Consider the following 13,905-nt stretch of genomic DNA (forward strand, 5'->3'; position numbering starts at 1 on the left):
TTTTAAACTGTTTCTAGTAGCTATCTTTGCGTGAGTTCTAAAAGATATGGCTGCCTCGTTTACCAGCCGGGTCATACTTGAATAGGAGGGAAGATACTGAAATTCCCTAATAAGAGAGTACAGGGGAAATACTGCCCAAGTAAGGGAAATGGCTAATCACAAAAATAATTGTTATATTTGAATAATATAGCGCTACCATCCAGATTCTGTTTAGAAAAGCCAATTTGCTTTATAGACTGGCAATGTTTCAGGATAAATATTGTTTTCCCCTGACTGTTGATATTCTCTTCTTTCCTTTGCAGTTTAAAGAGCCAACAAGGATTGCTTGTAGATTTTTCAGCTTTTCCTCAGAAATTCATTGATTTGTTAGATCAATGCATTTTGGAACAAAGAAAACAAATACCTCGGTAAGGGCAATTTCATTATTTTGATAGACTTTGGATCATAGAGGAGATCATTCAATAAATGGAAATCCTTTCCTGGGAAGCATTTCAGTGCAAGTATATGTGTGAGTGCTTGGTTATCATGGTGATGAGTAATGCCTTTACAAGTGACATAGATAGGCATAACCAGAGGAGCTGTTTGTGTGGTTTTGTATTTTCCAAGTTCCATTGCTCTGCTAAGAAAAATGGTGGAGGAAGACCACCTTTTTCAGAGGTAATTGCTATCTTTCTGCTTTTTTTTTTTCTGAGAAACAATGGAACTTACTATCCTTAACTGTGAATGTTGTTTTAAGAACAAGAATTCTCTTTCCGTGTCAAGACTACCATTCTCTCCATCACTCAGGCCTGCCATTTGGGTGTTGACTTGATTCCTCCATCTCCATTGCCTCACACATCCAGGCCGTATCTTCCTCAGCTTTTCCAGGATTTGTCTTTCTATCCTCTCAAACAAATCTCTCTTCCAGGCCTCCGCTGTATGTCACCTTGCCTACTGCAATAACTTTCTTTTCTGGTCTTGCTGAAATCTACATTATCCCTGTCTGCTCCCTACAAGATATTGCAGCTAAGGCTATCTTCATTGCATCTCACTTTATGTTACAGCTCACTTTTTTACCCTATTCAGTATTGCATCAGATTAAAGATCTTGTTACCACCTTCAAGGTTCTGTGTAACTCTGCTCTCTCTTACTTATAAACTGAGCTTGCCTCAGTTTGCATTACCTACTATCCTTGATTACCTTTTCTCAGTTTGGTGGGTAAGCATCAATGTTCCCTCTAATATTTTTTTATCCATGGGTGGAAAACACTTTGATGTGTGCCAAGGCATTTGAAATCATGCACCATTAGTGGAAACCAAAAACCTGGCTGTGGGTACTCTGATAATCAGCTGGGCAGCATTTGAATCTTGGTTGAGTGGCCGCACAATTACACCGCTTACACGGAACACTGGCAAGGATCTATGTGTATGTCTACACTGCAGTCAGGAGGTGTAATTGTAGCATCAGAGCTAGCTCAAATAACAGTAGCAGTGAAGGCAGGGCAGCACAGGCAGATGCATTAGCTAGTCCTGTCTGCCCATTTCTGTAGGTGAGTACTCAAGTACCTATTGCTTGGCCAGCTACTGCTTTTCTGGTTTTGTTATTTGTGCTAGCTTTAATCACAGTTCCCAGTTGCTGTGCAGATGCACGCCATGTGCCATCTTTCATGCTGCCCTTTTGCATTGTATCTTGGAATAGATGTTTGGGAAGTATTTAGCCTAGCTTTTACAGATGCATTACTTCCCTTGAGTTAACTGTGGAAAAAGAACTGTGGTATAGATCAAGTCTAAAAGCTTTTAGTCTTCATGTGTGTTAGCAGGTTGAGGTAAACACAAAGGGAGAACCTAGAGTTCACTTTGACCTGCTTGCACATGTTACAACTACAATTTTCTTGTCTTTACTAGAGTTTACCTTGTATTGTTTACCAGCTTTTCCTAGTGAAGATGGATACATGTACACAGTAGGGCAAAAGTCAAATTAAGATATACAACTTCAGCTATGTCAGTTGCATAGCTGGAGTCAAAATAGTTAATTTGGCTTTTGGCGCTGTCTACATAGCAGGAAGTTGAAGGAAGAACACTCTTCCTTCAACTTCCTTTACTCCTCGTGAAATGAGGGTTATAAGAGTTGAAGTAAGTTTTCCATCTTGACATTATTTCAAAATAATGGCTTGCTGTGTAGATGCGCATTTTGTTATTTCAATATAACGTTGTTGCATAGATGTACCCGATAAGTCCTGAGGGGCTACAACATGGGACCCAGTATGAGTATTATTGTGTTAAACTGTGTATGCTAGATGCTAAGTTGTGGGTCAAATCATGTTAGCTAACTCAGTTTAGAAACACTTTCCCCTTTAGTCTATTTCTCTTGTAGATAGACCAACTTAATATTTCTTGCTTCATGACTAGTGCAGCACATTTAGGACCTCTCTGTACTTGAGAGAGCTAAGTTTGAAATGGATTTGAAAACACAGTTTAAAACTGCTTTCTCAATATCAGATTTAAACATAATTTATCTGTCTTGCTAAGCAATCAACACTATTGTTCAGACGATGTTCAGAACTGATGTGGACTATCCATTCTGGTGGCCACCTGTTGAGCTGATCAAGAGGAGGCTCCTGATTGAATTCTCAAATCTCTCTTAGCAATAAAATACTGGCAACAGAAGCCCAGGGAGTCAGTGACATTTAAATGGCTGTAACCTTTTTGATTCACAAGACTATTGTTATTAATACTTGCCTTTGTTGGTGTGGTTTTAGGTTTTTAATTCAACTTGTAACATCTTCCCCTGTATTGGACTGCATGCCTGCATATTTAAATGTAGTGGAGACCAATCCATTCAAACATCTCACTCACTTGTCTCTAAAGCTTTTGGCAGGAAGTGACAGTGACATCAAGAAGTATCTTGCCATCTGCATTAAAAATTTAAATCTCTCTTTTTATTGAGAAATAACACCAGTACTATCAATTAAAACCTAATAGATCAGATTGAGCAAGGTAAGCCTTGAACTTTGTTATGATCCAAGAAGGTCCAGCCTTCCATGCAGAGTCCCACTGACTTGAATGAATCTCCCAGTGGGGGTAATGGTCCACACATGTAAATCCAATTCCAAAATCAATCCTCAAATGAGAAGGATATTTTAAGAATATGATTAGTGTAGTGGCTAGATTTTTAGTGCTAAATTGATGCTGTATGCATATACCATATTTATAAACAATAAGCCCGATTTTCATCTCATTGGATATAACTCAGGTGACTTCAAGAGAGTTACCCTTGATTTTTTTTTTAACCAGTTTAAATGAGCCCAATGTCTTGGAAGTATATGAACAAGAGTTTTTGTCTTCTTGTATACTTATGTTGAAAATAATCAGTAACATTAGAAAGTTTTCATTCAATAGGTTTGAAAATAATACTATGAGAGGTCAAAGCTAGAAATGCTGAATATGCTAAACCTAAAACTTAGTTCCAAACTCCTTCCTGTATCTTAAACTAAGGAATCTCCCTGAATTCCCTGAGATGATAATTTGTAGTTAAGGGAAGTATGTTTCTATAGGAAAGAATTCCCTCCTTTTCAAATCTGGGGTGCTGCAAGTAGATGCCTTGCAGATGGTGTATCTGTAGGGTTACCAGGTAATCTTAAAAAAAACAAAACACCAGACACACTTCTTGGGGGTGGGGGTGGGGGTCAGACCGGCCGGGAGAGGAGCGGGGCTGGCTGGGAGGAAGGGGGAGGCGGGGGCTGGCTGGAGGAAGATCCGGGGGGCGGAGGGAGGGGGGTGGCTGACGGGAAGCAGAGCTGGTGGGTGGGGGGAGGGGGTCAGGCAAAGCAGGGCTGGCCGGGGGAGCTCTGGGGGAAGAGGGGCGGTCAGTGGGAGCAGCGCTGGCTGGGGGAGCTCAGGAGGAGAAGGGGAGAACTGGCTGCCGGAAGCTGCGCTGGCGGCGGGGTGCAGCAGGGCTGGCAGGGGAAGATCGGGAGGAGAAATGGGGGAGAACCAATCGGCTGGCCAGGAGAGGGAAGGAGCATATCAGCCAGTGGGGAGTGGGACTGACCCGGGTAGTGCAGATCCCAGGGTGCTCCCACCCCCTGCGTGGTCCAGGCTAAATGCGAGTCAGTCTGGCTGCAGCTCCACCCCACTCTTGATCAGCGCACAGGAGCACGAACCGGGCTGCCCCTCCTCCTCACACGCAACCAGGGCTCCCAGCGCCGATCGTGCCATGCCTCCAGCCACTCCCCCTGCCAGGCTTCCAGACGCCCAGCTGGAAAACCAGAAAATACCGGACATTGCACGTCTGGTATTTTCTGGATTTTTCTTTTACCGGATAGAGTCCCCAAAAAACATGACTGTTCGGTAGAAAACTGGACACCTGGCAATCCTATATATAAGCTGGTTACTTCATAAAGATATTTTCCCCACCCCTCTACTATTTTTAAATCTCTAAGTGGAATGTGAATAAAATAACATCTGAGTCTAACTATTAAACTATGATGTACAAGTGAGTTTGAAGTTAGGCAAAGTTCTTCTGTTTCTTCTAGAAACAGAGAGATAAATACATAAGACCAGCAAATTTACATGCAAAATAAAGAATATTTAAGTGTTTTAGTGATCTTCCTTTTTAAATCAAATCCATTATAAAATTGTGAGCAAATCTCTCTCCTCCCTTCCTGTTCCCCCAATCATGCAAGTTACTGATTTTTATTCTCTTTATCTTAAATTATTTATTGATACAATATTTGCTGTGTAGCAAGTGTAATGAAATATTTTTCTTTTTATTTTGCTAGTGGTTCAGAGTAGACTGTCAGCACTGATAATAGTATGGTCATTTTACATATTGATAAAGGTTCTTGTTATACATAATGAAAAATCTGTGATTTTAGTGCGGGCTTCTTAACTATTATAATATAGTTTTGTTCCGGTTTGGTGTTTTTAATAGATGGAAAACAATATCTTGGAGGATAAGCTGCAGAAATCAGAAGAGGGGCTCTTGAAAAGACTAACTGTAACACAGCAGGTAGGAATCAGCCTTTATTTTAAAAAAAGCAAATCCAAGTCCTGAAAGTGTAGTACTAAAATCTATACCAAATTAACTTTTAAAAATTATAAATGCTATACAAACAGAAATCAGCATGTGATATTTTCAGGCTTTGGCAGAAAAAAGTAAGGAACTTGATAAACTGCAAAATGAATGGATGTCACAGACCACTTCATTGACTAACAAATACTCCGAGGAAATCACAGCAGAAAAGGAGAAAGTGCTACAAGTAAGTAGAACTGTAGCCATCTGTCTCAGGTAGAGCAGCACCAGAATGACCTAATGGACAAATACTTCATATCTATAGCACAGTGTACTCTGGTGTTTTAGATGCTGCTTGTAATTATTAGAACTGGGAGCACTGGTTGTTGGGAGTCTGGAAGCACAGGAAACAGGAAGGAGTAGGGAGAAGATTGGCAGGGGCTGAGGGAGAGCTACTGAGAGATGCAGCAGCTTTGTAAAGAGGCTCTACTTCTGGTAAATAAAGTCCTGTTGAAGTTTGTTAGTACCTTGCTTGCATGATACAACATGTACATCTTGGCAATCTGTCAAAGCAATTAGTTCTAATAGCTTCTTCTAAAAAAGAGACTCCCTGACCTTTACAGTGAAAGGGAAATGTATAAACTTTGAGTTTTTGAGTTTTAATGTTGTCTGTATCTCTGATGAGCCTTGTTTGCATTTTTTTCATTGTGTTTAATTGAATTTTAAATTAACATATGTATGTATGAAAAATCAGATGTCTGTATACATGCATGACTTCTCATGATTTTCTGGTCTTCCTGCTTAAGATTCAAGCACAGTACCAGCTTCAGCATAAACAGCAAAAGAGAGAAATGGAAGAAACTTGCAACAGAAAAATACATCACTTAGAAACAAGGGTATCTGAACTGGAAACTGTTAATAAGGATCTCAAAGAGAAAAAATACAAGTCTGAATCTTCTATAAGAGAGCTGAAATCAAAATTTGCAGGACTTGAAGAGGTATAGTAAAACTAGTATAATAAATGGTCTATTTATTGGTAACATTTTTGCCTTTAAAAACTGATACATGTAGGCTACGTCTACACTGGCATGAATTTCCGAAAAGGCTTTTAATGGAAAAGTTTTCTGTTAAAAGCATTTTCGGAAAAGCACATCTAGATTGGCAGGATGCTTTTCCGCAAAAGCACTTTTTGAGGAAAAGCGTCCGTGGCCAATCTAGACTCGGTTTTCGGCAAAAAAGCCCCGATCCCCTTTTTTGCAATCGGGGCTTTTTTGCGGAAAATAGAACTATGCGGTCTACACTGGCCCTTTTGCGCAAAAGTCTTTTGGAAAAAGACTTTTGCCCAAACGGGAGCAGCATAGTTTTTCCGGAAAAGCACTGATGATTTTACATGAGATCGTCAGTGCTTTTCCGGAAATTCAAGCGGCCAGTGTAGACATCTGGCAAATTTTTCCGGAAAAGCAGATGATTTTCCGGAAAAACTTGCGAGTCTAGACACAGCCGTAGTGATTTCCAGTAAATTTTAAAGATTTTCTGGACCAGATGTTTATGTAAATCGGCATAGCTCAGCTTCAGCTTCTGTATGTTCACCCCAGCTAAGAATTTGGCTCCTTATTTTGATATGCTTAGGATAGGATTTTAGACCTTTTGAATATCCCAGCCTTACTGCTTGTTCCGAAGTGTTCTGAGAGCTCATCAAGACCCACGTGTGGATGGATGGTGGAGAGGATAAATAAAGTATGTAAAATTGCTACAGAAGTAATTCTGACACTAAATACAGTCTTTACAGAAATGTTTTCTCCAACTCAAACATGTAGATGCTGTGTAATTATTGACTCACGATTGTGGTGTTCAGTTCTATTACGCAGATCCTTGAATTCTGGTTTAGGAAAATCTATCTGCATAATTACCCTGTAGGTATTTCTTCATATCATACAGCAGTTATTCAGATCCCTCCATGGAAACTGACTACGTACTCCTTTACATGTATTAAACCCAATTGCTTAAATACGTATACTCCTCTTTCTGTGCTACTGTTTCATCTAACTGCAAATATTAAGTACAACTTAATTTAAGGAAGAGATTATTCTTAATTAAGGACAAAGGGAGATAAAGCATTTGTGTGAACATATCACCAAAGCTAATATATTTTAACTAATATTAAACTTAAAAAAAAGCAATACAGTGATCAACTGATGGTCAAATCAAAACCTTTAATACCATTCAGTTTGAGTTAGATCATCAAATTTAATACCAAGATAATCAGCTACTAAAATAATCTGCTCCTATAAATTCTAAAGCAGATCTAGGAATGTGGCTTCTGATTGGGTTTATTAAACAAAGTCAATGAAATCTGTAATTTGGAGTTGGTTAACTGTCTCAATACAGAAAACAAATTATCTAATGTTTGAAACACATCAGTGCCAGCTACAAAGCTTTTTTTCTTAAAATTCTGTTCTTGTGTGCTGGCTGACCCTTTCTTCCCTCTTTCCAGAAAAATAAGTTGGTCCCACCCCCACCCCCACCCCCCAAAAAAATTACCATGCCTTTCTTGTCTCTCTCGTGTCATGGGACTGACATGGGTACAGTACATCATCCTTAGTTTAGCGTTAATTTTGTGAAAAGTCCCATTTAAATTGGCAGTTTTAAAATATTCAGTGTTTTTCATACGACCAGAGAGTATAAGTCTGTGACCTCTGAAAATTATCAAAAATCCAGATAAATAAGTCCACCCTGAAGAAATTGGAATAGTCTTATCCAGGTGAAAGTATAGATACGCCATCAATTTCTAGAGAACTTGACATTCACATCCTATACAAACAGCTGATTTTTAGGGCTATTTTTAGTTTCTCAATCACTACAACTAATTCCTCAATGTTCATCCAGCTTAATTTTCTTTTTGTTGATTGATGGAACAATTTACGACCAGTATCATTCTTGCAAATTAGAAAGTACAATAATCTCTCTTTTAGAATAGGGTTATAAATCAGATAACAGATTTATCTTCAGATTGATTTTTAGAGAAAAATTACTTTGAGAGAAACCCATTTTAAGAAATAAAAATGGTTAAAGTTTTCAGTGTTTCCAGATAAGTTATTTTTCTCTCCCCTTTATTGAGGCATGGGGGAGAGACTGAGATGGAAGGGTGAAGATAGGGTCTTAAACTGTAGCAGTTATGCTTGTTATATGTATATAAATGGATAGTTCTGAGGCATATGCTAGCTAGTGAGAGCTAGTGAGAAAAGTTATGAGAATGAAGTGCTCATTCAATAGTAATAGTAATAAATCTGAAGATGTTGCCTATTAGCTTAGTAATAACCATGGGTCAGAGCATACACTTCAATGACAAATTCATGAGAGAGGTACTTCAGGAAAAAAATCATTTTGTTGAAAGAGGGGCTAGGGTTTCCATCCTACAAAATAAGCTGCAATAGTAGCTTGTAGACTCCCCTAGTAAAGCAATGCCCAGAGCCTTACGTTCTCGGTGTACAGGCAGTCCCCGGGTTACGTACAAGATAGGGACTGTAGGTTTGTTCTTAAGTTGAATCTGTATGTAAGTCGGAACTGGCGTCCAGATTCAGCCGCTGCTGAAACTGACTGCCAGTTCTGACTTCCATACAGATTCAACTTAAGAACCCCAAGTCAGCTGCTGCTGAAACTGATCAGCAGCTGATTCCAGGAAGCCTGGGGCAGAGCAACTGTGCCTCAGGCGTCCTGATTCAGCCGCTGCTGGTCAGTTTCAGCAGTGGCTGAATCAGGACTCCTGGGGCAGAGCAGCTGGGGTGCTGCTGGGTTGCTCCAGTAGCACCGCTCCTCGGCGCTACTGGACCAACCCAGCAGCACCCCAGCTGCTCTGCCCCAGGAGTCCTGATTCAGCCACTGCTGAAACTGACCAGCAGCGGCTGAATCAGGACACCTGGGGCAGAGCAGTTGGGGTGCTGCCGGGTTGGTCCAGTAGGGCCCAGAGCGGCGCTGCGGGACCAACCGGCAGCGCCCCAGCTGCTCTGCCCCAGGGTCCACAACAAAAGCCTGGTCTGCTGGGGGGGGGGGGCACACTAGCTGCGCCCCCCCCAGCACACCAGGGACACAGGGAGCAAAGCGGCAGCGGGGGGTGCCTCGCCTCTGAGTCTTTGCTCTGGCCGGACCGCTTTGCTCCCGGTGCCCCTGGTTTGCTGGAGATGGTCCCCAGCAGACCAGGGGCACCGGGAGCAAACCCGCAGCTGCGGCGGGGTCCCCGCGCTTCTGAGGCTTTGCCAGAGCAAAGCCTCAGAAGCGCGGGACCCCCCCCCCCCGCTGCTGCAGGTTTGCTTGCGGTGTCCCTGGTCTGCTGGAGACCGTCTCCAGCAGACCAGAGGCACCGCGAGCAAACCCGCAGCAGTGGCGGGTTCCCGCGCTTCAGTTGGCTGTTCTGTTCTGGTCTGTATGTCTCTATCTTCCTACTCTCCATACCTTCCAACCCCCTTGAAGTGGATTTCTCTAGTTTTCACTCTGACCAACCCTTTCCTGGCAAAATTTTGCAGTTTCTGACTGGAGCAACAGTATGAGTGATTTTAAAAAAAAAAAAGTTCTGGCTATCTCCACTCATGAGACCTTACTTAGTTTTGCATAAGCCAATATTTCGAGTGCTCCATGCTGTATTGTAGGTTGTCGTTAAGGCCTGCAACTTATTAAGATAGGAGGGGGTGACTATGGGGATGAAGATGGCAGAGCCCATTAATTCAAACACAACAGTCCTCCTTCTCATCTGAAATCCTTCTCCCATTGACAGAGATATTCAGCCTCACTCTTCTACCTGTCAGCTTTCAAACTCCATGGCACTGTTAAGAGACACAATTTTTGCCTGATATTTAATCTAATTTGTTTAATATAGAATGATTGTTATATACCATTGGTGGTGATACTAGGCTTAACTAATGAGACAACATCTTGTTTTATTATACATGCCATATATACAATTATTCCATTTCAATTAAAAGTATAATTGATGAGAGAGAGAGATACATGTTTGCAGTTAAGAGGATTTGAGATATATATATTTATTTTCACAAGCATTTGCATGTAGGAGGTTGCCTAATCAAAGGCGTATGAAAAAAGATAGATGAGAATTATTCTGAGATCAGTAGACAAACTCTTCCTTCCCTACCTCCCTCCACCATTCGCATAACTATATATATATATATATATATATATATATATATATATATATATATATCCATAAAATGAACAAGTTACTCTATAAGTGACCCTTCTTTTTTTTTTAAAGTATATTGAAAGAAGAATGATGGAAAATCATCAGGTTTCTTTGAGGCTAAATCATAGTCACGGTGCAGTTTTTGTTTGTTTTCCCTGCTGTTAACTGTTGTGTGCAATTTTCTGACCTCTACTCTACTGTGCCTATGGCCTCCATTATCACAGTAGCAATATTGGTATGTTGCTGGTGTGATATTTTGTTTGTCTTGTCTTTTGAATAGAATTCTAATTGTCACGTGTTCACACACAGGTGTTGCAAGTGGTAGGTAGTATTGCCTTTGAGGAAATGGCCAATTGTTGGTGTAGGTTTGTTTAAGAAACTTCTAGAGACATTTTGAGGTCTATTATTGTGTAAAAATATTCCAATGTTGTTCAGTGACATCAAAACTATAGTAACTGTAATTTGTTCCAAACACTGACACTTGAGTGTCTAGTTTCAAAAACAAAATCATATAGTTAGGTGTATCAATAAATTATTCTTGCATCTTTATTATTACTGCATCTGTGTTACTGTTTTTTAATTATCATGTTTTGGAGGTAGCCAATTAACACAAGTGCTGTACAAACATACAAAAAAGACACTGTCCTTGCCTTAGAAAACTTTTAATCCAAATGTAAATTTACCATAAAAACATATGGAGGTCTTTGTGAGGACCACAGTGATTTGCAGAGAAGCTAATAGATTATGAGGAAATTTTTGGCAGAGAAGAATAGAAATATAATGAATAGAAATATCAGATGAATCTGTTTAAAGGGCTAATCCCTGGGCTAGAGCTGACCAAACTCATTATAATTTTTAATTAATTTTTCATCTACAGCTCTCCAGTCCTCACAGAGGACTGCTTGGTTGTTCATTCTAAAATTCTTCCATAATATTTTAATAAAAATACTTATAATTTTTCTTCTATTTTGCCTCTGAATGTTCATCTGATAGGAGTATCAGAGGGAAAAACAAGAAATTCTGTCCCTTCGAAGAGAAAATTCAACTCTTGACACAGAATGCCATGAAAAGGAGAAATTACTGAATCAACTAAGAACATGCATTGCTGTCCTTGAACAAGAAGTGAAGGATAAAGAGCAAGTACTAATAAGTGCAGATGTCTGTGAAAGTGCACAAGAACACAAGGTTGGCAATAGCAGCTCATCTTTTTTGAAAGATGTTCCTTAGAGGTATAAAACATGCACATGATTTCTTTAAATACTCCCTTTGAAAGTAAACCAGTTTTGAACAACTGTGAGGATTATGGATTTAAAACAAAGCCTTATTTTGTCAGCGTATGTTTGTGGGCATGTCTGTATTATAAACTTATGTTGACCTATGTTGGGTTAACTTACAGCTGTGGTGGTTCATGTCTGCCACCACCCTTCTTCTATCTGGTGCACATCCTCACTAGGACTGCTTTCAGGGAGTTAAGAGGGGCAGTGCAGGGAGGCTGAGAGCCAGGGCTGATTATAGTTTGCAGATACTCCCTGCTCCCTACCAGGCTTCTTAGTTCTCCCCGGGGAATGGGGCAGCTGCACCAGGCTTCTTAGAGTGCATCAAAACAGCACCCCTTTGTCAGAATAAGCTATGCAATGTGTGATACACAAATTGTGTAGTGTATTCCAAGTCTAAATAATAAGAGCTTATTTTGAAATTTGGCACTGGCTATCCAGTGCCAAATTTCAAAATAAGGCAGTATTCCGACAAATCCCTTAACCCTCGTAGAACGAGAGTTACAGGGAGACTGGAATAGCATGCCTGCTATTTCAGGAAATAGGCACTTTAAAAGATGCAGAGTGCCTCTAGATATATCCTCAGTTCCTCCTAGTGAAGGAGCGAGGAGCTGAAAGCTGTGGAAGGGGATGGTAGCCAGGCACTTATACTCTCAGTTCAGATCAGTGATTGCCCTGTTCCCGGCAAGGAGCCATGAAATTGACAAGAATGACAGCCAATAGAGGTAAGTAAACAGTGTCTACAGGGGCACTTCGTTAGTGTAGCCCCGTTTTTCTTGTAGAGGTGGAAGAATTAAGTTGTAGGGCACTGTAACTAGTAGGACACTTACATTGATGGGAGCAAGGCTGTAGTCTGTACAAGTAGTTATAATTCTTTTCTTCCCCTTGACAGTTACCAGTTTTCTGTTGTTGTTTTTAAACACTGTTTCTGTTAAACCCTGAACAATCCAACATTGTTCCATTCAAATTGGTTTGTTTATTTTTACTTTTGAAACCAAAAAATACAGTCATGAATTCAGTGCTCATGAAAGCCTTAGAATTGAAATCCTATTTACAGACCAGTAGTGTATATCTCCTCATGCCGCTCTGCTCATGTATCTTAACCTTGAGAGGGAAGATCTACTCTAAAGTGCCCCGTCTCACCAGGTCTTCCTTGCAAGTGTAGCCCCTGGTTCCTTTCTAAGTCTGCCAGCAAGGATGACAATTGAGAGAGTGCTTTTTGAGAGGGACACATCTCCACCAGGCCTGCTCTCACCCAGACTATCAGGAGCTCCTTCAGATTACTCTTTTGGTTTTTGTTTTTCTTTAATCAGCAGAGGTGACTATTTCTGATTTGTCAGGTAGCATTCAACTCCCACTCCACTCCAGGCCCCACCCTCACTTCATCCCTTCCCCACAAGGCCCAATTTCTGCTTCACTTTGCCCTGTGCTAAGTGTACCTTCCTGCCCTGCCATCAAGTGCACCTCAATCTTCCTCCACCTCTTCCTGCATCTGCCTCCTGTCAGTTGCTGAACAGTTGATCCTCAATGAGCGGAAGGTGCTGAAGAAGAGCTTATTGGCTGGGGGAGGCCCTCCAGGGAGAAGAGGAATTCGCTGAGTATCTGCCATTCCCCCCACTGTTGCACTAGTCCCATACCATCCACAGTCTTGGCACCTATGTTAACTGGGTTTCCTTTATAAGTTGCCAAATATTGCCATTGAACAGAGCTAATTTTAATTGGTGACCTAGAAATGCGCACACACTCTCTTTCTCTCCCATTCCCCATTGCTAATTCTTGGAGTCTTGCAGTCACCAACACCACCAAATTTCAGCATTTGGTTATGTTGACATTGTCCTGTTGCTGAATATAAAACTATGTTTCAGAAAAAGTTGGAAGAATCTCTGGCGATAAAACCACTTCAAATTAGAAAACTTGAAACCACTGTGAAGTCTATTTCTGAGGAGCTTGTGAAAGTAAGGCATTTGTTAAATGTTATGAGGATTTGTTAAATTTAAGCTATGGGGCAGGTTTGTTGATATTCATATTTTTTTATTTTTGGGGTGTGTGTTGGATAGGCTAATGAAATTATCAAAAAGCTCCAGGGAGAAATGAAGACACTAATGGAGAAGATAAAGTTAAAAAATGCAGTGACAATTCATCAAGAAAAAATATTAGAAGAAAAAGAGCAAACCCTTCAAAAGGAGAGAGAGGTGTTCAATAATGTGAAACAGACTCTTCAACAAAAAGAGGAAGAGGTAAAGATCATACAATGTCTGTGTATATATCTTGCACGAAAAAGTATAAAGCAATGCAAGTATTTATTTAAGATTTACCTATTATATACAAACTTTACCACAATCTTCTGGAAGGCAGGTTGCCAATTAAAAAAACAAAACAATTAATAATTGGACCCCTCTTGTAAATGACAGTGTGTTTTATTAGTCCAGGTTGAACCTCTCAAATCTG

The 13,905-nt window shown here is 40.5% G+C and overlaps 1 protein-coding gene across 1 annotated transcript in view; it reads left to right on the forward strand.

The window, feature by feature from the left end:
* The window catches only part of LOC102451526 (spindle assembly abnormal protein 6 homolog), a 33,098-nt gene that overhangs the window by 9,283 nt on the left and 9,910 nt on the right, over positions 1–13,905 (forward strand). The window contains exons 5-12 of the mRNA XM_075932852.1: positions 303–407; positions 908–1,103; positions 4,912–4,989; positions 5,120–5,239; positions 5,799–5,990; positions 11,177–11,368; positions 13,323–13,412; positions 13,515–13,694. Of these exons, the coding sequence (XP_075788967.1) occupies positions 303–407; positions 908–1,103; positions 4,912–4,989; positions 5,120–5,239; positions 5,799–5,990; positions 11,177–11,368; positions 13,323–13,412; positions 13,515–13,694 (1,153 nt within the window). The remainder of the gene's footprint in view (positions 1–302; positions 408–907; positions 1,104–4,911; positions 4,990–5,119; positions 5,240–5,798; positions 5,991–11,176; positions 11,369–13,322; positions 13,413–13,514; positions 13,695–13,905) is intronic.

The sequence above is a fragment of the Pelodiscus sinensis genome, chromosome 6 (assembly GCF_049634645.1).
Source record: "Pelodiscus sinensis isolate JC-2024 chromosome 6, ASM4963464v1, whole genome shotgun sequence".
NCBI classification, from domain to species: domain Eukaryota; kingdom Metazoa; phylum Chordata; order Testudines; family Trionychidae; genus Pelodiscus; species Pelodiscus sinensis.